The following is a 27,117-nucleotide window of genomic DNA, read 5'->3' on the forward strand; positions in this document are numbered from 1 at the left end:
GCAGGACCTGTTTTGTTATGTTTTTTATTTTGTTTGGAAAACCAAGTTGGTAACTATTAGCTTTCCTACATGTACTGGCGAAGTTGTTTTCAATGGTAAGAACTTTGATTAGAATGTGGGAGCATAGCTATGTTTGAGATGGTGTGGACGAGTTATAGTTTCATATTGCATTTGATAGATTGAATTATGAAATTAGTTGATTTTGGGCATCGGGCTCCTTGTAAATATGGGGATGTGGTATATATGATGTTGTTTGGACTAGTTCATGTCATAATGTCATTCATATCAGATCTCCACGACATGGCATGGGTTTCAATTGTTGCGGCCATAATATCCTTTACATACTCATCTATTGGACTTGGACTTGGCATCACAACAATAATAGGTAAGGTTCATTTTCACAATTGGAATTTAGGTTTTGTTTACTTGTCCATTCAAGCCTTTTGATCATTGAAGCAACACGATGAAGGGGAAAAAACAAGTACTATTATAATAAAACCTAAATGTAGTTGCTGAAAACATATTAAATGCCAAAATATATGGATTGTGGAGTTTGCTAATTCAAAAAAAATAAATTGAAAATCAATACAAAACCAATTTGATTCTTAAAATATTTTAAACTAGTTTGGAACCAGTTCAGAATTGGTTTGACTCTGAAAACAATTATAAACTGGTTCAAAATCAATTTAGTTTAGAAACTAGTTTAGAATTAATTTTCTAAAATCAATTGAACCAGATCGTAAATCAGTTCGCAATTTCAAGTTAAAAATCAAACTGGTTAAACCGGTTCAAAAATCAATCTGATTTGGTTTTTTTTTTCAAACCGATTTTTGCATAGCCTTAGTCAAAGGGGCTTTAGCAGTTTGTCATTAGAAGAGTTTCATGTTGTCCACCATGCAGCTGAGTGGTCATGTATATAAGCACTCCATTGTTTCAAGTAATGAAGAAGTGTAAAAGCTCATAAAAGAGAGCATGCCTTGTAGAGGAGACTTGGTTTCATAGAATGGTCTTGGAGTTGGAGTAAGAGCATGTTTGAGAATTTTTTACAAAATCATGTTTGAGATAAAAGTAATTTGGTCAATGGATCAAGATTCTTATTTGCATTCATTTTGCTTTTATTTATTGGATTTACATTGGAATGTCATAGTATTTTCAATAACAAATCAAACATGCACTAAGTATGTAAGGCAAGGTAAAAGTTAGACACTTTTCAGTCAAGTATAAGTGGGATTAGGGTGTTGAGGTACATTGCTAAGGTAGTGTTTGGAACCGCTGAAAGTTCAGATGTGAAAGTAATGCAACAATGAATTGGACTGAAAGTACTATAGTTATGTTATTTGAAAAACATGAAATCAGGGTTGAAAGAGATTATAATGATGTGACACTCACATGAACAACTCTTACCTCAAAAATAGATAAAAAAAATCTATAATAGAAAATGGTCAATCCAAATCTGTCATTCCTTTTTTTTTTTTTTTACGTGAAATCGTATTAGCCTTTTTCCTATAACGTTAAAATGTTTCTCTCTTTTTTATTAAATCATTAAACACATAATGAATTATGGTGAAAATATTCATTTTCTTTTTTTAAAAAAATAAACCAGGGCATATAATTGGACATAATTAATAGTATGTGTCTTATTTTTATTTTATTACAACATTAATTTAATTTTTTTTAAAACTTTTGTCGAGTAATTTTTTTTTCCAAAGTTGGGATAAAATTAAAATTTCATAATTGTTTAATTTTAATTTTTTTCTTTAATTAAATCTTGAGTAAATTACATTCATATTCTCCTGTACTTTTTTCCCAAATTGCACACACTCTTCCCTTCTTGTACCCTCCAAAAACCTTCTTATTTGTTTAGTTCACATTACTCTCAAACCTTTTTCTTTTTAAACATTGTTTAATAATTTAACAGAAAGTAAACACATACTGTTAACATGACTTTTAGGAAAAATTTATGTTTAAAATATCATCATCTTCTTCCTCTTAACTCCATAAAAGACATATATCATTTTCAACCTGAAAATATTTTAACACTCTTTCTTCTCCTTTTTTCTCTAATTGAACGTGAACCCAACTTTTTGTTGGACGTGAACCCACCTTGTGTTAACACCCTTTCTTCTTCTTTTTTTAGTTCAGTTTTTTTTGTGTGTGTTGGATCATTTGGTTGCTGCATTTTTGTTGGACTATGTTTCCAGCAATGCCTATTGATTGAATATGGTATTTTGCTTCAAAATTTAGTGTTCTGCTTCTGCATTTGTTTTTTTAACTCCTTTCTTTGAAATATTTATTTTTGATGGTTAAGTGTTTGATATAATGTCTCAATCAAGAGCTACAACTTCTTCAAGTATTAAAGGAAAAACTATAATTGCGAAGGTCTATTCACATGGTCAATTATTAATTTGTTATTAAATATTTAATAACGATGATTGAGGAATTTTGTCTGCTCACATGTTTTAATAGACGCTAGTTAACGACGACGTTAGCAGAAGGGGTTAAAAGTGGGAGTAGAAGTAATATAAAAAGGGTGAGGTATCGAATGCAATTTGAGAAATACTGAAGGTATAAGTGTAACAAAAATGTTAAGGTAATTTCATCTGTTCACATATTATTTCAATTAACGTTAGTTAGCAACGTTAATAGAAAGTGGATAAAAGTAATATAAAAAAGAAATAAGTATAATGTATAATTTGAAAAAAATACATAAAATACCAATGTAATTTACTCTTAAATTGTTTATCTATTTTACATTCTCTCTTATTTTTATCAATTAATTTTTTTACCCTTTTCATCCCTCACAATTTTATTCCTTTTCATCTTTTTCCATTCCTCTTTATTAAACACATAGCATCTGTCACCATATTAACATCATGAGCAACATAGGAAACTTGACACTGTTGAGTCTTTCCACTGAGAGTAAAATATTGGATGACAGATGGTTTTTAGAAATTAACAAGGATAACACTAAAAAAGAAAATCTATTTAATCATACGTTAATTTTATTAACTTATCAAACCAAAGTTAGTACTAATATTTTCAAAAAACTATTTAATCAAACACATCAGATAATTTATATTTCCAGATAAACTAATCAATTAACCTATAAATTATTTCATTATCTTACGAGATACTACTATATATTTAATGGTTCAACTATAATTTCGTAGCAAATGCAGCAACCAAAATAAATGATAGCAGAAAATTTCATAAATGCTAATGCTTTTTTTATTATTATTTATGAATTATGAAGTTACCAGTAATAACTGAATACTAATTTAAATTTTTTAAAACTTATGACTAAAAGGACGACATTATATATTGTATTTTTTTAGTCCAATGTCACTTTAAATTCAAAGACAATCCCATGATGTAACCAGTTGATAACCTATTATTTCATCATTAAACTCTGTACCAAATCTCATTAACTATTTTTCTTTTTGGGTTTTAAGTCCAATATAATCCAACCAATCCCATAAAAATGGATAGCAACAAGCTTGCAATTACAGTCATAAGATAACGTGACAGGAATGGAAAAGTCAAAAGTCAAAAGTCAATTCCTTCTGACATAACCTTCTAGATGTGGGAAGATGAGTGATTTGATTTGGTCCTATGTAATGTTGTAGAAGAAGAATATGCCATTGGTTTATTTTGTTGCATTTGATTTTTGTTGAATTTAAATTCTGTTTTTCTTCTTCTTACGTACAAATGCATCACAAGTTTGCACGCGCTTTGTTGTATTTGAAATCTATGCTCCTATCTGCGTACAAATGCATCACACTGAATTGTTTAGCGCGTGGCCGCGTTGACTGCTTGACGGCTCCAAATACTTTAAGGAAAAAAAATATGCTTAGTCTATGTTTTAGAAGGTGACAAAATTTTCATTTTAAATATTCAGATTTGAGTGCAATAAAAATTACAAGGCGACAAAGTTTTTCTTTTTAATACTTTTTTATTTTAAAATACGAATGCAGCATTCTACTTAAAAACCTTCAAAAATTAATTCCTAATTTAAGATTGTGTTTGACCTTGGGAACGAAAGAAGAAAAATAATATTAAAGAAAATTTTCATATTTTTTTATGAGACTCACATTTTTTATACTTTAATTAAAAAAAATTCTTATATTTTTATCCTCTAAATTAAACATACTCTGAAAAAAATTACATTACTTATTCCTTGGTTGGAATGTTTTAGCTACCAAAATATTATAAGTGGCGGTATGTTTGGGAGTAACTATTTTTATAAAAACAATTACTAATTTCTTAAAATCGATAAACTAAGTAATTATTCTTAATAATTGATTCATCGTACACCTAAAATTAGTAAGTTTTTATCTTGTATTAGTAATAAAAAATTAAAATATACAAAAGCTTGATAAGTCAATTTAAAATGAATTTAGTTAGAATTTTGATATTATGATATTTTTTATTACGTTAATCAATCATCAATTGCTATATTATTAAAAATCATCCATTGGTTACTATTTTAAAGGCCGCAATATAGTGTTATTTCATTAGTAATATAAAAATTTCACATTAATAATATATCAAAATTAAATTTAATTAAAATATACTTATAATATAAAATTATTTTACTTATTTATCACTTTATGTATATAAATTAGAATAATTATCTTAACAATTGAACGAGAGCATTTTCAAAAAGTTTTTTCTACAAGAGGCTAAAGTGTCTAAGGATTTTTTTTTTATTATCTTATCTTGTTGAATCTATCATTTTAATATCCTCAATTCTAATTTAAATTTCAACACTTTTTTATTTTTTTTAAGGATTAATTAAGTTTTTAGTCTTTCAATTTTTAAATTATAATTTCTAGTTTTTTTTATTAATTTTTGTTAGTATATTTAGTTTCTTATTTATTTTTATTATTCAAAATTAGTCACTGTCCATTTTAGTTCTTCATTTATTTTATATTTAAGATTAATTTTCAACAATAGAAAAAAATAAGATACTAAAAATAACTAAAAAAAATTTCAAAGACTAAAATTGATGATAAAAAATTAATAGAAGACTAAAAGTTATAAAAAAAACTTTTTGGAGAATTAAAATTTGGAACTAAAAAAATTTGAGGGACTAAAAACTTAATTAACTTTTTTTGTTTATAATTAAAAAATATTACTTTCACAATACAAAATATTTATCATAATTCTATAATGTTTATTGTAAACTTTAATTATAATATAATTTATATATCAAAGAATATTTATTTAGTATAAATATTAATTATAAAATAAACATTATTCTGTATAATGTACTTACGTGTGAAAATACTAATACTATATTTTTACTTAGTTTGAATACATATTCCTTCATTTTTTTTTTTCTTTGGGTGTTCTTCTTGACAACATTGCATTCAACCCAACCACTTTTTTGCAAAGCCACCATACAATTTTTTTTCTCACCCTTCGTTTCTTCCTCAAAACTATAATAAAATAAAACAAATATACAAAATTTCAAAAATAAAAATATAAGAAGAAGACGAAGGTACCTTGTTTGAAGTTTGAAAAAACGAAACATTTGTGAAGTAGACGAAAGTTTTGGTGATTTTTCGTTGCCTTCCGCGTTGAACTTCTTCCCTTCCCCGCCACCTCTTCCGCCGTCCACGGCGGTTTCCGCCTTACTCCGACGGCCAAGCTCCGCGGAAGTTGCTAACTCGTAAGCCTTTTCGCTTCTCTCAGTTTATCACAACACTCTCCGATTCTTCTTCTTCTTCTCTTTCTCTTTTGCTGGTGAGTTTCACAATTTCTAAGGATATTTTATTTTGTTATACTTTATTTATAGGTTCTTATCGAAAAAAATGAAAAGATAAATTTACGTTTGTTTCATTAATTGCGGGCATTGAAGAGGGAGGCGCCTTGGGTTTTTAAATTTTTATAGTAATTCATTGAAGTGGAAAAAAGTTAAATTTAAGTGATGTTATGGAGATTTAATGTTCAAAGGGAGTGGCTTAGTTAGTTCAATTAAACCTATCTCTCTAGTTTGGGAAATTTTGGCTTCAACACCTTGAAGAAGCTCTCAAGTGATTAGAGAGGTGAGTGCCATCTGTTTGTTATTTGGATTATTGAAAGTTGAAAGTCTTTTAGGATAAATAAAAATTTTGTTTGGGTTTTCAAATAAAAGGGGACCAGCTTTGGTGCTGAGATTTTTAGGGCTCTGAATTCTTCTTTTGGTTGGCCCTTTCTTCATTGAATTAGTTCTTTAGGGCTCTTGCAAGGATCATATGTGTACAAAAAAGGGGGTTGAAAAAAGAAAGAAAACAAAAGCTTTTAGGGCTATTTGGAGTCTTTGATATTTTCCAATCAGTCTCCTTTATTCAGATGCTTTTTACTGCAGACATGCACAAATTCTGTTTTTGCTTAGGATATTATATAGCTTCTGAACAGTTTTTAAACATTTCTTTTTTTGGGGTTAAATTCTGTGGCCCATATCTATATGCAGTTTGCTACAGTCTAACAGTGGCAGTTTTGCCGCAGCATGGTTTTATTGGATGTAAATAGTGAGGCAATGTTGCGATCTCTGCGTAATTTCTAACTCATTCAGTGTTATGCCTTAAGGAAAATTTATTCTGGCCATAGTATGAAAGGAATTTTATACATATAGTAACTCTTGTAGCTTGCTTACTTTGTTCTGCTACTGTTTGCCTTGTTATTATATCTCCAAACAGGAGTATACCCTACTACATTTCTGGAACTCGACAGTTGACACTTCCAACCTCTTTCAAAGTCATCCAGAATTCTTCACCTGTGTATAGTTAGAACTTAGAAGTCATGTTGTATCTTCTTAAGCATCCTTGTTTTACTTTTTGGTTATTAGCTGTCTCTTCTGTTGTCATATAATGTGAATGTTAATTGGCCGCAATTTGGCTAGAGAATTTTTGGTCTTAGTCTTTAAGGTAGATTAACTTTTTTTCTAATGCCATGTGATTGTTCTTGCTTGATTTAAGTATGTAGAATCAAACGTTCACTTTGAATTTTTAATCAATCTCAGCATCATGCTTATGTTGTGTTTTTGTTTCAGTTCATAGTCCTCTGGCATCACAATGATGACACCGGAATCATTGGAGGAGTTGGAAAAACATGCAATCTCGGGTCATCATGTGAGGGGGAATAGTGAATATGTTAGACTTGCCATATCGGATGAACCGAGGGCTGTTGAAACTGAAATGCTACAGCCTCTAGCAGACTCAAGAATGAAATCTTTCATGTGGTGGATTAAAGTCTTTTTATGGTGCTTTATCATTGTTATACTTGGTCTTGTTATATTGAAATGGGGAGTGCCATTTACTTTTGAAAAGGTACTTCCTCTTGCTTTACAATTGTTCTGGTACCAGAGTTTCTTTTCTTGATGCATGTTTACTGGGGATGTGGGCTTTGCAATTCCTATTCAGAAATTAATCAATACTGTGCTGTTTGGCTGTTGTGGATTTATTTGATATTCATAAAATTATGTCATTCGTGTGTCACTTTCTGGCTCCTAATTGTTTTTAACTGAAACATTTTATATGACAATGATATTTAAAGTTTGACATTTTCCTTGGCATCACATCTTTATGTATTTGGTTATTATTTCCAATTAGATTAATAGAACCACTAGTTCTTTGTTCTCTCCCACTTTATATAATTATATGGCTTCAGTTTGCAGTTTGCTATGTTTCAATTTATGTATGATCTCATGCTGTCAATGCTATATTTTTTTCTTTAACTCTAGTTTGCAGACATTTTATAGTTTAGTCCTTATGAGTATCATATCACGAAATGACTTATGGTAATAAACTTGAAGAGGTTTGGGAACTGCATAAATATTGAAATTTTTGCTATTGCCTTTGAACTAGCTTAGATCAATATTTTAATTCTTGTGGAATAGCTTACACTCCACATGGTTGCTGTTACTTCATATTTTGAAGCTTGGCCTTTCTATTTTTTTTTTTGTAGGTCCTTTATCCAATCATGGAGTGGGAAGCAACTACCTTTGGCCGTCCAGTTCTTGCCCTTGTACTTGTTGCTTCTCTGGCTTTATTCCCAGTATTTTTTATCCCTTCTGGCCCTTCCATGTGGTTGGCTGGGATGATTTTTGGTTATGGCCTTGGCTTTGTTATAATAATGATTGGAACAACCATTGGGATGGTCCTCCCTTACTTAATTGGACTAATTTTCCGTGACCGCATTCATGTAAGTCATTTTGTTTCTCATATGATAAATGGTCTAGATTGGTGTTGTTTTTCGTTTTCTTTTAAGTTGTTTTTTCTTTGAGTTTCTGTTTATGCTCTTTATTTATATATGGTTCAGCAATGGTTAAAGAGATGGCCCAAGAATGCTGCAATGATTAGGCTTGCTGGGGAAGGAAGCTGGTTCCATCAATTTCAAGTAGTTGCTCTATTTAGAGTTTCACCTTTTCCATATACCATATTCAACTATGCTGTAGTAGTGACAAATATGAGGTTTTGGCCGTACTTATGTGGATCAATAGCAGGAATGGTGCCAGAAGCTTTCATTTACATCTACAGGTCCGTTCTTTCGTATTTTGTCTTTTATGGTATGTTTGGATGGGTGGCAGGGGCGGAGGGCAAGATTTTCTTAAGGGGGAAGATAATTTTTTTTAAAAATATACTTACAAATATAATTATGAAGTATTTTCTTAAAAAGGGTTACTTTTTCATTTTGACTAAACAATTATCCTTGTTTGAAAATTGAGATATTTTCATGTCTTGACATTTTGACAACCCCCTCCCCAAATTTCCTCCTCATACCTCCAAGGGAAAAAAATGGTCAGAGTCAAACTTTCTGAAGTTTGTTTGAATACAGACATATATGACTATGGGAATAAAATATGCTTTGTTTGATCCCGGGATATGGCTGAATCCATAGCATGTTTTCCTTATTAATCTTTGGTAATACATCTATGTTTTTCTCATTTGAGCAGTGGTCGATTAATAAGGACTTTGGCAGACGCACAGTATGGGAAGCACCAATTGACCACTGTGGAAATCGTGTATAACATTATTTCATTTATTGTTGCTGTTGTTACCACCATTGCCTTCACTGTTTATGCAAAAAGGACCTTAAATGAACTCAAGATTGCAGAGGCCAATCAGGAAGCTGCCTCTGTATCTGGGAGTGGTAATCTTGAGATGGAGAAAGGTTCCCATTGAAAGGCCTCATCAAATTTCCCACGACAGTGTACATTTATGTATAAAAATTGGGTTAGGACTACATGTACCATAGTGTTTTTCACCCTCCCACTTAGGCCATTTATTGATTATTGGAATGAGTATGTAGGGTAGAAAAGTCTGCAAATGCACCAATCGGGTAAACATGATAAACGGCTGTTTATAATAAATTGGAAAGAGCTTTACTAACGTTTTTTATTTTTATTTTTTATAAAATGAGAAATTAACGATATATTTATTCTTAAACTTTAGTAATTGAGATGTAGTGTAAATTAAACCAAAGGAGTGTATCTTTATTTTACAAATAATATCATTCTAAGGAGGGGTGTGCCACTTTGGGTAAAGAATTATAACATTCTCTTCATATTTGTCTTATAAAATGTATACGTCCTCGCCCGTCGGGACCAGCAGAGCAACAATTTCCATTATTTATTAGATAAATAGGATTATATTAATTTCTAAAGATAAAACAATACAAATATACAATATTAACTTTTACCATACCACAAGGGGCTTAGCCTCTCTGTGCACTTGCAACCCATGAACAATAAGATTTCATTGATGATGGATTTTGATTTTCTTCGAATTGAAAACTGAAGAAGTTAGATAAAATATAAGATTTCAATGCATACATTACATCTCTTTTCATCATACAAAAATTGGAATTTTTATTGAAATTTTTGAAAAATAAAGGCGGGAATTTTATGTAGATTCAGAGGTGGGAAATGTTATATATCTTTGTTCTTCTTGTTGTTATTACTATTATTATTTTATTATCAGTTTTGACTTTGGTAAATTTGCTTCTTTTTTTTCAACAGTAAATCTAATCTAATGGTGTTTGGTTATATATTGTTATTATAATGATTGATTCTTGTTTGGCCTTGGATGGAAGCTTAATCAGTGGTCATTGTTAATCCTTTAAATTTGCAAATATGTTGAATTTAGAGTCAAACATTCTCTCTACCTAGTAAAATAAAGTAAAGAGACACTAAGTAGAGAGAATGTTAAATTTAAAGTGAAACATTCTATCCAAATGGGTCAAGTTCTATAATAAATACACTTTGGTATCCTAGAGTATATATATCTCATTAATTATAGAATGTTAGACAAGCAATTTACATTCACATTAAATAAAGAGACACAACTGCAAGCATTAGAATTATTTGTTATGTGTCATTTTGCAAATAAAGTAAAGAGACACTAAGTGGAGAGAATGTTTCATTGTAAATTCAACATGTTTGCAAATTTAAAGGATTAACAATGACTACCAATTAAGCTTCCATCCAAGGCCAAACAAGAATCAATCATTATAATAACAATATATAACCCAATACCATTAGATTAGATTTACTGTTGAAAAAACACAAATAAATGCAAATTTACCAAAGTAAAAATTGATAATAAAATAATAATCATAATAACAACAGCAGCAAGAACAAAGATATATAACCCTTCCCACCTTTGAATTTACATAAAATTCTAGCCTTTATTTTTTAAAAAGTTCAATAAACATTCCAAGGCCAAACAATAATCAATCATTATAATAAGGGTATATAACCCAATACTAGTGGATTAGATATACTGTTTAAAAAACATGGAACATATGAAAATTTAAAGTTAAAATTGACGATAATAATCATAATATATAACTCTTCTCACCCCGAATCTAATTAAAATTCTCGCCTTTATTTCACTAAAAACTTAATAAAAATACCCATTTTTTTATATTATGAGTAGAGATGTAATATAAGCATTGAAATCTTAGACGTTACCTAGCTTCTTGAGTTTCATTATGAAGAAAATCAAAATCCCTGTTTGAAGCAATGTCAAATCTATGTGAACAAGTGTTGTAACTTGAATGACGATGTGAGATTGAGATGACAATTGAGGGAGGTCGAGGAAGGTCCAAGTCTAAACTGCTTTAGGTGTCACTTGCACGTTATCGGGTGGGTCGATTATCCTAACTATAGTCACATAATTCGTTCAACTGAATAGAGAACCGCGAACTGATTTGTGTGTATCAATCCACGGTTCTTTTACAAACCGATACTCCCAAATTCGTACTTTATTTTGTCAAGGTGAAAAATGGAAAATATTGCAATCAATATGTGTTCAATTTGGCAGTGAAAAGTTTGCATGAATGAAAGATCAAGAATGGGAAAGATTGTGAGTAGTGAGACATTGTGCTGCGTAAGGCAGAGCGTGTCTAGGTTAGGCAAACAAAAGCTGAGAATGGAAGTTAAACAGTAAGAGAAATGAAAAGATTTTGATTTTACTCAAGAGTTATAAACTTCTAGTTGCAGAATGATTTTGTGTATCTGTGGCTACTTTTCTTGATAAAAGTACAATAAATAATCTCAAATGTTAAACGTCAGCATAATAAATAATATTTATTATTAAAGGTCGCTAGAATAAAGTAACATTAATTATTAACAGGCTAGCAAACAAAATAAAATAAAAATATTAATTATTAAAGGCTAGCAGAACAAATTGATATTGATAATAATGTTTACATTATATATGTAAATTTATAGTTTTTTACAAGATAAAAAATTGATTGGTACTATTTTATAAATTCAAATAGTTTACAAAATATAGCAACTGTGTATACTTTAGGGAGGTCTCTCACTTAGAAGGGGAAATGGTTTAGTAGTTGAAGAAAAAGCAGTGAAATAGGATGGTATCCAAGAATAAGATAGAACTGTTGCTGCAAAACCAAACACAATTAGAAAAAATAATAAAGGCTAAGTTGGGGACTAGGTTGCTCTCTTTTAAGACATTTCACATTTCTGTTTGAAGTGTGCAATAGTCTACAACCTCGTCATCTCCAAAATGAGTTAGAACTCTCTCTGCACATAAACTAACACCCACACAAAGCTCCAAATTGCTCCAAAACTCACAAAAATTAAAAAACAATTTTTTCAATTTATTATTTTCGTTCAGCTACTGTTCCCTTTATATATTCTATCGGTCATGTCTCTAGCTTGAAAAAGGTTTTATGACCATTAAAACCAAATATTCTAACAGACCAATAACTAGTGTATGCCTTTTTAAAGCTCTAGCGTGATTTTAATATTTTTTCAGGTCTACACGTACGTGTATATATATATATATATATATATATATATATATATATATGGAAATGACATTCAAATCACATAAAGCAAAAAATATATTTAAGTCATTTAAAAAATTTATTGACAACCAAAAATATATTTGTCATTTTAAAAAATAAAAACAAAAAATCATGTACGGACTACTAAGAGTCTGTGAGAGCTTGAGTGCTGAAATGCGTAAGCTTCACACAGTAGCTTCATTTGATAAATAATTTGCTTTTAAATAACTAACAATATGTTTAAGAATGTAGCTGAACTATTGGTGTGTCCCCTTTACAATCATGATGAATTCATGCTAACAAGAAATAAGAACCAAATTATTGTATTTTTTTATATAAAAATCATTATAAAACCAATTAGTAATGTTGTATTGATGACACTTTTCAAGTTTTTCTAATATCAAAGTTGAATTCATGCTAGTGAATATTTGTAGAAGAATAACTATTGGATGCATTAGGTCTCTCAAAAGGAGCATGGACAATGTGGGGAAGCTCAATTGTAGATGTTGTTGCATCTTCCATCATGATTATTGCTTGTTCATCAATTTGGGTTGATTCTTTGATCATGTGGTTGGACTGCCTTGTATTATTGGGGGAGCCACCTTTAGTCCCTATCAAGGAAGATGGTTCTGCCTTTTCAGCCTTGCTTTTGCTACCCATCTGCTCTCATTGTGAGAAGAATAAAGCAAAGAACACAACAAGCATGTTAAAGTTTTGATCAAAGCTTATATTGTACTTTCAGTTAAGTTTTTATGAATCTAATGGAGGAAGCATGTCCTTAGATTTATCCAATTACCTGAGTCACAATTGTGTACAAAGGCAAGGTGCTATAACTGCAAAGCACTTGAACAATTACACTGTATGACATAAATATTACCACTAAGCGTTAGATGAGAACATAGCGCATGTTTCTATGTTGCAATATATAAAGTATTTCATGATTTTCTATTTTTCACTTTAAGAGAGTATAATACCCCATTATAAGTCTTGGGATAACGTAGGCTATTTTCTCCATAATGCATGAATCCAATCCATATGTTGTCTGCATAGGGAATGATTAAGAGAGAGAAAAATTATTTGTTAAAAATGACTCAGATATTTCACTTCTACATTGACTTTTTCCAAGCTAACAGTAAAACATACAGTTGAAAATTATGTTTGATTTGATTTGAGAGGGAAGTTTATAGAGCAAACACTCACCCAAATCCAGAACAAAAATGCAATCTCAAAAGAGTTTTGAAACAAAATGAAGTGAAGTAAGTGAAGGACTAGGGATGGACGGGTAAACCAAAAGTATTCATCTGATGGCTTCACTGAACGGGAATCTTCCTTTCCCATCATATCTATTGATTCCTGAGCCAAACGAGCGATTATGTGCTCCAACTTTGCCCCCACCAGAAGTAGAAGCTGTTTCATAAGCAAGCTTAATACAAGTCTCACCTTAACAAAATTTCATTCTTCATTAGTATTGTCAAGAATAAACCATCAATTTAGCCCCCCAAGTATATTACTCTCTCTCTCCTCTTGAATATCCATGGGTTTGGTCTCTAAGTTGATATAAGGATTTTCTGATACGTAATGCTATGTTTGGATTAAAATTTGGAAACATAAGTTTTTGTTTGAATCAAAAGTATGTTATAAACTTAAGTTTGTTAACGAGTTTATAATAACATGATTCGTGTTTGGATATTTTATTTTCAAAAGTAAGTTGATAAAATAAAATTTGTTTGGATAATATCAATCAAAAGTATTTTTACTTCATGTTTTTATCGTAACTATACAAATTAAAAGTATTTTACTTTAAAAGTAACAAATTACCCCAAACTGTTGGTTGCAGCATTAATTTTTGAAAAATCCAAACATAATACAAAACTAAGTTTGGGACTCCAAAAGTATGTTCAAGGCAACGGGTAGTCCAACATAGCCTTAGAAGATTACTTAACATGATTTTTAATACTTAATTAAGTGATTGCTTGTATATATATTTTTTTCTTTAGGCATCATTTAGGGAAAAAAAAGTAAGTCCTAATGTTAACAAAATATCTATTTGAAAAGAATGTAAATCACTTACAATCAATGGTAAAAAGGCTAACCAGAAATAAGTGTGCCATCCTGCATAGTAAACTCATAAGTAGGTAGATATAAAACAGTCATTGTTCAATTCAATAGAATATAGCCAAAGAGGATCCTAATTAATTAAGTATTTATTTACCTTCAAGATCCATCAGCAAAAACAGCACAACAAAGAGCCACAGGTACCAGCTACGGTATGTAAAACAATCAAGAACGGTTGGCTTATTACAAATCATTTTTTCTTTCAATAAACTAAAATAGATTATGAGATAAACTTTTTTAAACTCTTACCTTATGCCTACAACTGTTTTGAAGTCGACTTCAAGTGTCCGCAGCATGTAATCATGAAAATTATATTCCGGGTTTTGTGGGTGGTGTTCCTGGAAAAGGTTACAAGTAATGTAGTTTATATTACTTGCATACCATGAATTTAATTATTCTCCGAAAGATTAACAATATATTATAACCAGATCTTAACCTTGACAAATCCGTACCGCAGTGCAAGGTAGTCAGATTTTGTAACAGAGCCATGAAATTGCTTGAAGAATGATCTCTGCCAATACAAACCCAAACTGAAGGGTAACTCATGAAAAAAAAAACCACTAAACATCCATACATATTAATTAATGTATTCTCTCTTAGCTAGCCTTATGACTTTTATTTCAATTTTTTTTTTAAAAAAAATCTTCTCAGATACTATTACTTAAATTTAGTCTACATTGATTTGGATTTGAATTTTAAATTTTCACGCAAATTCAAATTTTATAATACTAAAAGATATACCAATGATTATTTCCCATTGATTGTAAAATTTTTTTACACAGTATGATTATGTTTGGTTTAGGGAGGGAGAAGAAAAATAAGAGAAAAATTTGATGGGTCCCATATGGAATTCACATTTTTTATACTCTAATTTAATTAAAAAAAATTCTCTTCTATTTGATAGTTTCATTTTAGGTGATATTGACAAATACAATAAGAATTATTTTTATAGTTACATTTTTGGGAAAGACAAAAATGGTAGTGAAAGGGATAATTCCAATATTAGTATAATAACCGGTATGAATGATATAAATGATAATGATTCCACTGTAGGAAATCTAGTAATTTTGTTAAAAATAAAAAAATATGTGTGTTTGGTTTGCATTTTTATTTTCTGTTTTTATTTTCTAAAAATTATTTTCATTTTCAAAATATTAGAATTCTGAAAACATGTTTGGTTTGACTTTTTATTTTTTTCATTTTATGCTTTTCAGCGAAGCTAAACCGGATTTTATTGTTTCCATTTTTTGGTTCGTTTGAAAAAATATTTTTACTGAACATGTTTTCAAAAATCCAATCAAACACATTTTCATTACCATTTTCTATTTCCAGTGAGAATGAAAACAAGAAATAATCAAACCAAAGCATTTGTGTTTTCATCCTCTGAACTAAACACATCCTACATACACCTCTATTAACTCTCAAACACTATCTTTCTTATTAACCGGTAGAAGTTTGCTATTCCATTGTTAGAAGAAGACTAAGCAAGGTTCTGAAGACTTACCAGCCAACTAATAACAGCTGCTCTTCTCCAATATCCGTCAGCATGCACTTTGAAGAACTCACGGTAATCTTTTTCTGCATTTGAGAAAAGCTAGAAAGTTGAAATATGAAAAGACAAATTGTTTCATTTTCTTATATAGATCATCTGAAATTTAGATTCAAATTACAACTTGAACTTATGATCTTGTTCCTACAATAATCCTCCCAGCTGTTCCATTCGCGGATCTACACCATGTAAATTGAACATTAATATGCTGCAAATCATGGATGGACTATTACTTTTACTAAGCATGTATCAACTTCAAGGAGTATCATATTCATATCACCAACTTTTTACCTTTGCACCTCCAAGAAGCATTGTGGTGACACAGAATATTGCATGTACAACGGCCAATACAAAGATAAAAATGTGAAGGTGATGTACAGATTCCAATGATAACAATGGAACCTTCCCCTGATTAGGAAAAAGAAAGGAATGGATTATAAATATGTAAATCAAATAATTTGTCTTTACATTCAAGTGTTATTTTGTGAGGGTTTTTTTTTTTGGCTAAATAAGAGTACTCTTTCCAGTTTTATAGGATTCCAATATTCTTTGTCAATAACATTGGTAGCAACCTCAATAAATCAAAATAAAATAATTGGCTATTACCTTTTGCCTACAATGATCTGAACCAGTATCAGTAGAAAAAAGCCTCCGTCTGTTTATTATAGCATCATAGTATATCTGATAATGCTCTGAACCTTCTGGAGACCTATGAGGTCTCTTGCATGGAAGCATTTGGGTTGCAAGATTTGGTGAGATACAAATATCGCTTATTAGACCTTGAAATACGGTTAATAGCAGGGAAATGAACCCTAAAAGCATCAATTCTGGTGAAAACATAAAGTACAGATTGATTAGGCTAAAGAATTAGATATTACAGTGGACATCTACAGAAGAAGTATCATAAAAGGTTGTATGTACTCAATAAATGTGAAGCAATGTTTTGTACTCCATAGGATTGAGAATACATTATGTAATCCACTTCAAAGTACAACTATTACTTATGTTTACTTTCTTCATTTAGAAGACTCAATCCGGTGTCTTTGGATTTGAGATTACTTATTTGAATAATTTAATTCCACAATGATTCAATTTTTGGGAAGGAACGGGGGCAATATTAATTGAAACATTTACCTCTTCAAAATTGTAATAATATTCTCTACAGGTCTAAATGTTAATAAACAAATTGTATGATGTGTCAACATATAATATTTAACAGCATTTTATGCTTGAGAGTGAATCAAATTTAAACTCATAAAAGAACCTACCTTCTTCCAATTTTGTCAAGGCTTCATACAATGCAGTCTGACCTTTGCTCTTTAGGTACTGTAACATCCAACCGAACAAACAACTCATCATGAACATTAAGTAATTAAGACATGCCAAAAAGAAAACAATTACGTAACAAGAATAACAGCAACTCCCTTAAACAGAACAAAATGGTTGAGAAATCAACTAGGCCACAAGAAATGTGAAGGCATGTGTTAGTTCACCTTTCCAAGTTTGTGAAGGGCACGCTCAACACAAAGAGAGATGAAAACAATGATGGAGCAAACAACCGCAACAATCCATGTTGGTGTATATTCCAGAGACTGGTTCAATTCTTCTGCCATGTTTTGCACTTTTGTTACCAAAACAAACCTTTCTGGTCAATATGTATTTAGGCATGAAAGTGATGGTAGTTATGGTAACAATATTCTGCATGGGGCAGAGTTGATGTATGCCACAGCAAGCAAGGAATGTTTCCCAACTTGTCAAGGTATCAGACAAATAAATGAAGTTGGCAAATGCATTAAAGGTGGAACCAGATTCAAAGTGGTGGTCACGAGTAGCGTGCAAGATTGACTAATAAAGTAAAGATAGTTTGTTTCACAACCATGGTTTCCATATATCTCACCTGACATATTCACATTGGGACACCAAAAAGAATTGAAAGTACATTTTAACGTGTAACGTTGTTTTTTGTTTGTTTATGTGGAACAAAAAAGTCTAGTGTTGTCAATTATACGATTCACTGGTTTGCCCCTTGTCTCTCTTCTTTTTAGGTTCACTTGTCTCCTTTTAGTGTTCAAAGTGAATATATACATACAAAATCCACGGTTATTTAAAAGGATGGTTTCTAGCAGTTAGGATTATGCTTGTGCTTGGATAGATCCTTTGGCAGAACCTTTAGAACAGCTTAATGGCTATCTTACAAAATAGAATGAAGAAAAAAAGAACCCATGATTAACGAGAAAAATGTAAGACTAAAAGAAAATAGATAGAAGGAAAGAACAATATTGAGTAAAACTGTGAAGGCATTAGATGAAACTGTCAAACAATTACAAGCTGTTCAGTTTTTCATGTTTAAAGAATACAAGATTTGATTTAGATACATATATACTATATGTGTATCACAAAAATTTAAAGAGACACACTCTCAAGTACCACTTTATCAATTCTTAATGCTAAATCTTGAGTCGATCATTGGCCCCAGGCAGCTATATTCAGTAGGCCAAGCTCCATTTCTTCTATTTCTCAAAGCTTTTTTTCTGCAAAATTACCTTGATCTTTCAGTTGATACAAAACAACGAAGGTTACCGGTGCACTCAAATCATCTGGGATACTTGCTAGAAAGAAATAACCAATGGCATGATGCGCTTATGGTTTCCATGGTGCTGGTGGTGGTGGCGGTGTAGGAAACATTGGGGGAACAGCAGAGAAAATGGTATTTTTGTCAATCGATGTGCTTTTGTCGCCTGACAATGCCACTAGTGCTGCAACTAAACCAGCATTTCCAGCAAGAGTTGGCTCTGTGTAATTGTAGTTTGTACGAACATCATGGAAGCCATCATGCTTGTCAGGACCAGCAACCATGGCACCAACAATTGTATTTGGGTTTGGCTTAGAAGTGTCCCTCCATTTCCATCCACCCTTACAGCTATACTTGATCTTGTTCTTCGGTATAGATGCTCCTCTATGGTGAACATGTTTTGGGTAATGATTACCAAAACCTACAACATAGCTCATTTTCCTTGGGTTATTTCCAAGGATGTAATCAATCTGCAAAAACACCGACAAAAGGGAAAAGAAAAATTAGTCCATACACCTCTTAGTGATATCATTAACATTACGAAGAGTTGGATGCCATAGACATCATCTCTCTTAAAGTAGCACAATATCACACACCTGGGTCTTGGCAAAATTACGGAGCACATCAGTTGAAAAGAAATTAGGTCCACAATACCATCCAGGTGTATCAGCAGCATCAAGATAATCACTATAAAGGGCAGCCAAAAAGGCAGCATTGACCACATATTGGAGAGGCTGAGGCCTACCGTGGTTTAATTGAATCAAGCCACCTGGGTGCACAAAATACCAACATTTGCATTAGAATAGAAATTGGAAAGTCATAAATTCTGATGTCCGGTGGAAAGGTTTGAAGTAAGAATTGTTACCTTTGGTTCTATTAAAGCTTGTGAAAACTGGTAGATAGGAGCACATGATTATGCTTGTCTGGTTGTGAAAGGTCTTTAAAATTTCTTCATATGGATACCCGGGACTCAAGAATAACCTTAAACGACTCAGAAGAACCTAAATACAAGATGACAAAAATCAAATCAGTCAAATGTATTTTCACTAAAATTACCATAACATGCAAGATCAGCAGCAATCATAATTAACCAGACCTATAGTTAAAAATCCAAATTTGCTGCTTAAAGACAGAGCATTAAAGCAGCATACAGCATCAAGCCATAAACACCACAACTACCAGCCAATTATTATTAAAATCTCAGATGGAAGTCTTATTGTAAAATGAAAAAGTGAACAAAAAATCTTCAAAATTCATCATATCTAATTCATCACGACATTAACTTCCTGCTATTATCTGTGGATGTTAAATTGCTAATCTACTTTACAAACAACAAATCTAAATGACTTGAGCATATTATAACTTACTATAACAAATAAACCCTACAAAATTACCTGAGCACCAGCAAGCTTGTTATCCCAGCTGAGTACTCCATAATCAGGGCCTCCCCAGAAGGCACCAGCATGCTTGGCCAGGCCAGGAGCCGTAGCAAGCTTAAGGTACGACGAATTTCCAGTAGCAAAGTACATCCAAGCACCTCCCCAAACGTACTCATCCCAGTAACTGGTAGAATTGTAAAATATTGAAGCCTCTGAACTCCCAGCACTGTACCTGCCTCTCTGATCCCTGGAAAACTTGAACAGCGTGGTCGCACCATGCACCAGTTTCTTGGAATAGGCCTTGTTGTCCTTGAAAACAATGGAAGCAGAAGCCAAGGCAGCAGCCATCTCAGCCGCGAGATCGGAACAACTGTGGCATTCAGTCACAGGGCGGTCATAGTCCATGTCCTCCGGACGCATCCAGCAATAGTGATCATTCGGACTGTCACCACCAGAAGTATCTCCAAGCCCAACCTGTCAAACAAGCCCAAAAAAACATAATTGAGAAACATCCTACTCCACAGTCCACACCACACCAAATTTTCTTGTCCATCAAAATAAGAAACTAAAAAAACAACATATAAGATGCATCCTCCACAATTTACACTCCATATCAAGGTTTTAAAAATCGATCCATAACTGCAATTTTGACTACAACATCAGAGTTTTTGCGGTTGTAGTGACCACATCACAACCACAATTGCAACAGCACTAACCATATTTCATATTTGTCTACAGTTTTCTACAATATCAAAGTTGCAACAAAACTGCGACCGCGACCGTGGTCGCAGTTTAAAACCTTTGTCCATACTCTATAGTCTATACTAATACTAGAACGATCCTTAGCAAGCAAATCACTTAATGCTACAAAATCAAGAATGAATGAAAACAAAAAGAAAGAGGGGGTGGATCATGGATGGGGATACCTGAGCAGCAAGGGTGGTGATGGTATCAGCAGTGCTATTAAAACTCTTGAGAAAATAATCAGTACCCCACTTGATAATCTCCTTCACATGATCAAGCTCCCCAGCAGCCTCATACTTTGCACTGTACTCAATCACACTCCAACTCAACATAGTAATGGAAAACGAAGCAGGAAAGTTAAACTTGATAGCATCCCCTGCATCATAGTACCCTCCCACCAGATCCTTAATCGCAGCAGAATGATCCGAAGATTTCCCATCTTGCATCCCCGAGTTTCCCCTCCAAGACACATTGTTATGCTTCGGTAACTTCCCCGCTGCAACAACACAACCCAAATAAAACACAAGTTAGTTTATATATACTATATTTTGGCTTGAGGAGGGATCAAGTTAATTATAAGAGAGTTACTTTTCATCCACATCATTTAATTTCTTGAAATCTAATGGTTGCTAATCTTAACTATTAGATTTCAAGAAAATGAACTGTGGAAATGAGGAGTAACTTTACTTCATCCCTCCTCTCTTGTTTTTATGTTTACTCAATGCGGGAACTTCTTCTTTATTTGGTAGTTGACATACATCGTTGGCCATTGAAGAACATGAGGGCCTTGTGGAGGGCGAGGGTGTAGTTGTCGGGAGGGGGGTGTTTGTGGCGGTGGCGGGGGACGGTGTTGACGATGAGGGCAATGAGGCCGGCGAGGAAGGCGGCGAAGAGGAGGGTGCCGAGGGTCCACTTGAAGATCTTGCGGCTGACGATGATGCAGCCGAGATCGACGTACTTCTTCTTCTTCTGCTCGCCGGGGCCTAGGAGCCAGCTCTGCTGCGTCTCGTCCAAGGGACGCGACAGCGCCGCCCTGTCCACGTCCTGCAGGTTCCGGCTCCGCTCGTCCTCCGTTGCCGAGTCCGTCGCGTTTATCTCCAACGGACCACCCCATGAATCTCTAGAGTACATCTTCCCTCGCTCACTCGAACCAACAAAAATGCCACCGACACAACACAACACAACACACACTGTTTCTTTCAATCAACGAGTAGTTGTTTGGTTTTAGTAGGATCGTGTTGTGCTGGTGTCTTGCTGTCGTGTTTCTTTCATTTTATTTATATCTTTTTCTTTAATTGCTGTATTATTTTGTAGGAAACCATTAAAAAAATAAATAACTATTTTCGTTTCTGAACATATAATTCAGTGATAGATCTATTTTGCAAAGATTAAAATTCAAAATTTAATTTTTAGAAGTGTAAAAAATGTGATAAATTTATTTGATAGTTAACTTTCTTCCGTTACTATTAATAAAATAGCCTACATAACACATAAAGATAGATCTGTCATGAAATTGATGGTCAATTGGTTATATTAAATAGATTTGACAAAAATATTAATAAGTTATCATTATTGGACCTAAATGTCAATAACTTTTTATTGAATGAGAATGTTTGTATTTTTTTTTTCTAAAAAAAATGTTAGTAATTTTTTTTTGTTCAAAAAATGTCAATAAATTACCAATATTGGATCAAAATGTGAATAATTTTTCATTGTATTAAAATGTCAGTAATGTTTTATTGGACTTAAATATCATTATATTTCTATTGGACTAATTTATTAGATCACACATCTCATTTCATTTAAGGATAAAATATAATTTTAGGATAAATTTCTGTCCTTTTTATGGTTACAAGTATAACATCGTAATAATCATTTAAAAAAAAGTATTTTGGCAAAAATAATAACCTTGATTAACAACTATAATTTGTTTGTTACAATAGAAATTATCCAGAATAAACATTCTACTTAGATAAATTTGTAATGATTTGTATATTGTTACAATATTTATTTTAGTAAATTGATAGAATGTTTATTTTGGATAATTTTTACTGTCACAGACAAATAATGGTTGTTAATTAAGGTTATTATTATGTTTATTTTAAATTATGTTTTCCAAAATGTTTTTTAAGTGATTATTGTAATATTATGCTTGTAACAATAAAAAAATACCAAAATTTACCCTAAAATTATATTTTATTCTTAAATAAACGAAATTTGAAATCTAACAAATTAGTCAAATAGAGTGATTTTTATGTCTAATAAAAAGTTACTAACATTTACGTAGAATAAAAAAAATTATTGAGATTTTGATATAATAAGAAAGTTACTAACATTTTGGTCCAATAATGATAACTTATTGACATTTTGGTCCAATGAAAACTTACCAATATTTTGGTCCAAAAAAATTATTGACATTTAGGTCTAATAACAATAATTTATTGATATTTTTGTCCGATCTATTTAGTATGACCACGTTGACAATCAATTTTGTGACAAATTTGTCCATTTTGTATCACCTAAATTATTTTATTAACGATAACAAACGGAAATTAACTGTTGGATAAATTTGTCGCACATTTTACATTTTTAAAGACTAAATTTTATATTTTAATATTTTATAGACGAATTTATCAACGAATTATATATTTGAGGACAAAAATAAATATTTATTTTAAAAAAATGTAATTCAACTGATATGAAATTATTTTAATTTAATAAAAGAATTTGAAATTGAGTCTGACCGAGTCGAATACTTAAAAAAAAGTTTTAAAGTCTTAATTGTTCTCTTAAATAAGATTGTCTTTAAGTGAAAAACAGATGTTACTATAAAAAGTATTTTGTAGGAAAAGTTTTCAATTATTGAATTAATGAGAGGAAATGGGAAATTTTTTGTTGAATAGATTAGATTCCGTGTCTGGTAGTGACGGTGCTTGGCGTTCTCTTGCAATTATTATTATTGGTTAATACTTAAGTCATGTGGGTTGGGATTTTGCTTTCGTTCTTGTTTTTCTTAATATAATTTTGTTTGGGAAATTAAAATTAATTAGGTTGGAGACACTGGCCAGCCTACCGTCGACGCTGACAGTCTGTCCGCAAATCAAACATACTTCTCCTTCCATACCAATAAATCCATTGAGATCAATTTATTATAACATAATAATAATATTAATAAAGTATTATTCAATGACTGCATAAAAAAATAATATTGTCATCCAATCATATTATACAGGATAATATTATTATTTTTTAAAATAATTTAAATGATAAATTATGACAAAATAATAATATAAATTTATTTTATATTATTAATATATAAATAATAAACTCTAACACTAATTACAACAAACAAGGTTAAAAATAATCTATAAATAGCTGAATTGTTTAAGCATATTATAAGAAATTTGATTCTTGATTATAAGAATATGAAAAAAAATTATTAAAGGAAACAAAATTGATTTTAATAATGTCTGCCTCTATATAAAAAAATAATCTTGGATTCTCGATTGAAAAATTTCTTTAGTGTAAACTAAAATAATACTAATAGTTAAATTCAAAGTAAATAAATAATACCAATAATAATAGTTGCTTTATAGTATTTTTTTTCTGATATGAGAGGTTGGTCACAGTTGGTTACTTTGTACCTACTCTTTTTACATTACAGCCATCAACCAGTGGCAGTTATTATGGATATTAAAATTTTCAGTGTTACTCTAAGACCAAGAGAATGTGGCATGTGCATGGATGTTTCCCATGCCAATTACGATCCCAATAAAGAACAAAAGAAATAATAGTATTTGTTGGTTATGGAATCATAACTCAATAATTTATTTATAAAGTAAAAAAATGATGTTAGGCGAACGTGGCGTTTCTTTAATTTGAGGTGTGCTATTCAACTCAACGGAGAGGCTTGCCGACACTCAAAGAAATTATCATCTGCTTTTTTACCATCTCTCTCTGTCTCACGTTGTCTAGAAACCAAACCCACCTTGCTTTTCCTGCTCGTATTGTATACACTATACATACATACATACGGTAGTTGGTTTGCACTTTTTTTAAATAAAATAAAATAAAATCTTTTTTCTTTATTATTGAGGTGGACCAAACAAGAAGGAAATTGTTCATGTTTGGTCTGATAATATTCTTTTGGTGTTGATTCTCGTAATTCTTTCTAGATATTTTTCAATTACTATATTATAAGTAAAAGAATTTACTGTTTTTACTGTTGAGTAATTTTTGTTGAAAATTTTGACTAATTATATTGTCAGTATTTTCTTTTAGTCTCATTTTTCCGTTTATTATATTTACACCCAAAATACTACTTAATGAATTCAAACTCGTTTCAATCGGCAAGTAATGTTAGTTCTTTTTAAAATAAAATGTATTGAAAAAAATGATAAATATTTAAATTATTTTTAAAAATATAATTGCACAGGACATAAATTTTATTTTCGATATCATATTGGTTTGTCAATATTTAAAACAGACATCAATTAAGTCACTTGTATGTTAGAATTATATATGAGAGATGGAGATAAGGAAAAGAAGAATACGTGAATGAAAATAAGTGAAAAATAAAATGAACTTACAAATATTTAATTTGAGAAATAGAAATTGAGCAATCTTGAATAGCCGGATAATTAATGAGGTTGATGAGTAGGCGTGTTCACAGGAAATGAGAGTGATTGAATAAAAAAAGAGATAAATAAATTATGAGTTCATTCAATGGTACTACCTGTAAACCAAATATAGGTATCAAGAGGTAGTACAATGTTGTGTAATATTGATTATGCCGTCATTTAAAATTGACTATAAATAAAATTATAGTACATTTCTTTACCATTTTTGCATAAAATAAATCCGAGTAAGATTGATCACCTTTTTTTTTTTATTTCTATCATATTTTGTATATACCCAACATACTCACTTTTTCTCATTCCTCCTCCATTTCTTTGCTATCTTTTTGCCACCAAACATAACGTTAGTATTTTTGCTTATGAAATCACAATATAATTTTAAACATCAATTTGCATTCGAAACTAATATCTATATTATATTATAAACAGCCAATTTTATATTTCATGCACACTTGAGTATCTTTTAATGTCACACTCAACAAATTTATTTAAATGTAGAAATAATAAAGCAAAGAAAAATATCATAAGTTAATATAAGCAAACTACAAAAGTTTTTATATTAACTTTAACCCCAGTGTCTTCGCAAGCATTATTTGTAAAATCCTTTAAAAAATTATTGCATGTAGGAAGTCTTTTTTAGAGTTAACTTTTCTACGTGCTTGAACTATAAAAATATTTCTATTCATAAGCGTGTTTTTTCTCTTTATTTTTCTGTGGATTCAATTCAAAATATAATGTTAATAAATGAAAAAAAAAATCAAAGCATATGAAAGCGAAATATTTGACTAAAGTGTTGAGAACTTAGCACACGTTATATGATGAACTCCTCGAGGATCAGGTGCCGAATGTCTAAAGCTCCACATAAAAAAAGCACCCTATGCTTGTCTTCAAAGCAATAATGAAGCAAATGGAAGAATACGACTATTCACCCACACATCTACTATTGATAAATTACTTTTGATCTTTTTTTGAAAGGAATAAATTACTTGTGATCTATACACCTTTTTATTACTAAAGTTTACTTTAATTCTCTTACTTACATAATGATATTTTTTTCATATATATGTGGCATTGGTATTTTTTATGAAAAACTACTTTATTCAATTTAGGAACATTTATATAACATAGTAAATGGATTTTTTTTAGGAAACTTAAAAGGAATTTAAACATATATCAATTGAATTATAATTGATTATTGAACAACTATGTGGGAATCTAAGAGGAAAACCTACTAAACGTTATCGATTATATTTTGGTGGAAAATAGACATCAACAAAATGATTAATACTTTACACTTTTAATATAAAAAATGAATAAATTGTACAACTATGTTATTCAATATGAAGATAAGCATGCACATACCTCTTACAATTTGGTTTACATATTTTCTTCGCACAACTTGCATGAATTATATATTAACAAAAAATTAACAGATTATTAATTAATTTATTTATATATATATATATATATATATATATATATATATAATTGAGTTTTTAGTTTTTAAAATAAAATAAGTTCTTTACGTATTTTTCTTTTTTGCATTCACATCTCTTCTTTATTTTGTCATACATATTTTTTAGATTCTTATATCAAATAAAATCATTATTTTCTCTTCTTTAATTTATTTAAAGGATTTTTTTATTTTTAATATCTTTAATTAATACTTAAATTTTTTTAATTAACAATAGACACAATGCAAATACTTAGAAATTACCCTAAACATATTTTTCTTTATCAATTAATCTAGTTTTTTAAAACTTTTTTATTTACTTTATATATATATATATATATATATATATATATATATATATATATAAT

The 27,117-nt window shown here is 30.7% G+C and overlaps 3 protein-coding genes across 4 annotated transcripts; 1 reads left to right on the top strand and 2 right to left on the bottom strand.

The window, feature by feature from the left end:
- The first annotated feature begins 5,349 nt into the window (after positions 1-5,349).
- On the top strand, positions 5,350-9,417 carry LOC100792235 (putative SNARE associated Golgi protein). Of its 2 annotated transcripts, none has more exons than XM_006596966.4 (5): positions 5,350-5,674; positions 7,037-7,313; positions 7,951-8,187; positions 8,305-8,522; positions 8,939-9,417. In XM_006596966.4, the coding sequence occupies exons 2-5, from the start codon at positions 7,059-7,061 to the stop codon at positions 9,165-9,167; spliced, it is 939 nt and encodes a 312-aa protein (XP_006597029.1). In that variant the 5' UTR covers positions 5,350-5,674; positions 7,037-7,058; the 3' UTR covers positions 9,168-9,417.
- Positions 9,418-12,607: 3,190 nt separating this feature from the next.
- LOC100792763 (MLO-like protein 13) lies at positions 12,608-17,685 on the bottom strand. Its single transcript, XM_006597583.4, has 14 exons — positions 17,458-17,685; positions 17,233-17,290; positions 16,571-16,791; positions 16,256-16,372; positions 16,089-16,143; positions 15,920-15,993; positions 14,852-14,926; positions 14,665-14,753; positions 14,513-14,562; positions 14,372-14,412; positions 13,501-13,707; positions 13,275-13,342; positions 13,097-13,157; positions 12,608-12,960 (listed from the first exon to the last, which is right to left on the bottom strand). Exons 1-14 carry the CDS (start codon positions 17,575-17,577, stop codon positions 12,718-12,720), a joined length of 1,479 nt encoding a protein of 492 aa, XP_006597646.1. The 5' UTR covers positions 17,578-17,685; the 3' UTR covers positions 12,608-12,717.
- A 558-nt stretch (positions 17,686-18,243) lies between these two features.
- LOC100793289 (endoglucanase 25) lies at positions 18,244-21,933 on the bottom strand. Its single transcript, XM_003546181.5, has 6 exons — positions 21,418-21,933; positions 20,842-21,155; positions 19,931-20,389; positions 19,402-19,537; positions 19,133-19,305; positions 18,244-19,006 (listed from the first exon to the last, which is right to left on the bottom strand). Exons 1-6 carry the CDS (start codon positions 21,788-21,790, stop codon positions 18,605-18,607), a joined length of 1,857 nt encoding a protein of 618 aa, XP_003546229.1. The 5' UTR covers positions 21,791-21,933; the 3' UTR covers positions 18,244-18,604.
- Between the last annotated feature and the right edge of the window lie 5,184 nt (positions 21,934-27,117).

Source organism: Glycine max, chromosome 15 (assembly GCF_000004515.6).
Source record: "Glycine max cultivar Williams 82 chromosome 15, Glycine_max_v4.0, whole genome shotgun sequence".
Lineage (NCBI taxonomy): Eukaryota > Viridiplantae > Streptophyta > Magnoliopsida > Fabales > Fabaceae > Glycine > Glycine max.

Coding starts and splice junctions, on each gene's coding strand:
- LOC100792235 (XM_006596966.4), top strand. CDS start 7,059: ATGATGACACCGGAATCATTGGAGGAGTTGGAAAAACATGCAATCTCG. Junction 8,188..8,304: donor TTTTCCGTGACCGCATTCAT/GTAAGTCATTTT, acceptor TATATGGTTCAG/CAATGGTTAAAGAGATGGCC. Junction 8,523..8,938: donor GCTTTCATTTACATCTACAG/GTCCGTTCTTTC, acceptor TCATTTGAGCAG/TGGTCGATTAATAAGGACTT.
- LOC100792763 (XM_006597583.4), bottom strand. CDS start 17,577: ATGGCAGAAGAATTGAACCAGTCTCTGGAATATACACCAACATGGATT. Junction 16,792..17,232: donor CTTGACAAAATTGGAAGAAG/GTAGGTTCTTTT, acceptor TGTTTTCACCAG/AATTGATGCTTTTAGGGTTC. Junction 16,373..16,570: donor CAGATCATTGTAGGCAAAAG/GTAATAGCCAAT, acceptor TTTCCTAATCAG/GGGAAGGTTCCATTGTTATC.
- LOC100793289 (XM_003546181.5), bottom strand. CDS start 21,790: ATGTACTCTAGAGATTCATGGGGTGGTCCGTTGGAGATAAACGCGACG. Junction 21,156..21,417: donor GTTCTTCAATGGCCAACGAT/GTATGTCAACTA, acceptor GTGTTGTTGCAG/CGGGGAAGTTACCGAAGCAT. Junction 19,007..19,132: donor GTAATTTTGCCAAGACCCAG/GTGTGTGATATT, acceptor GTGTTTTTGCAG/ATTGATTACATCCTTGGAAA.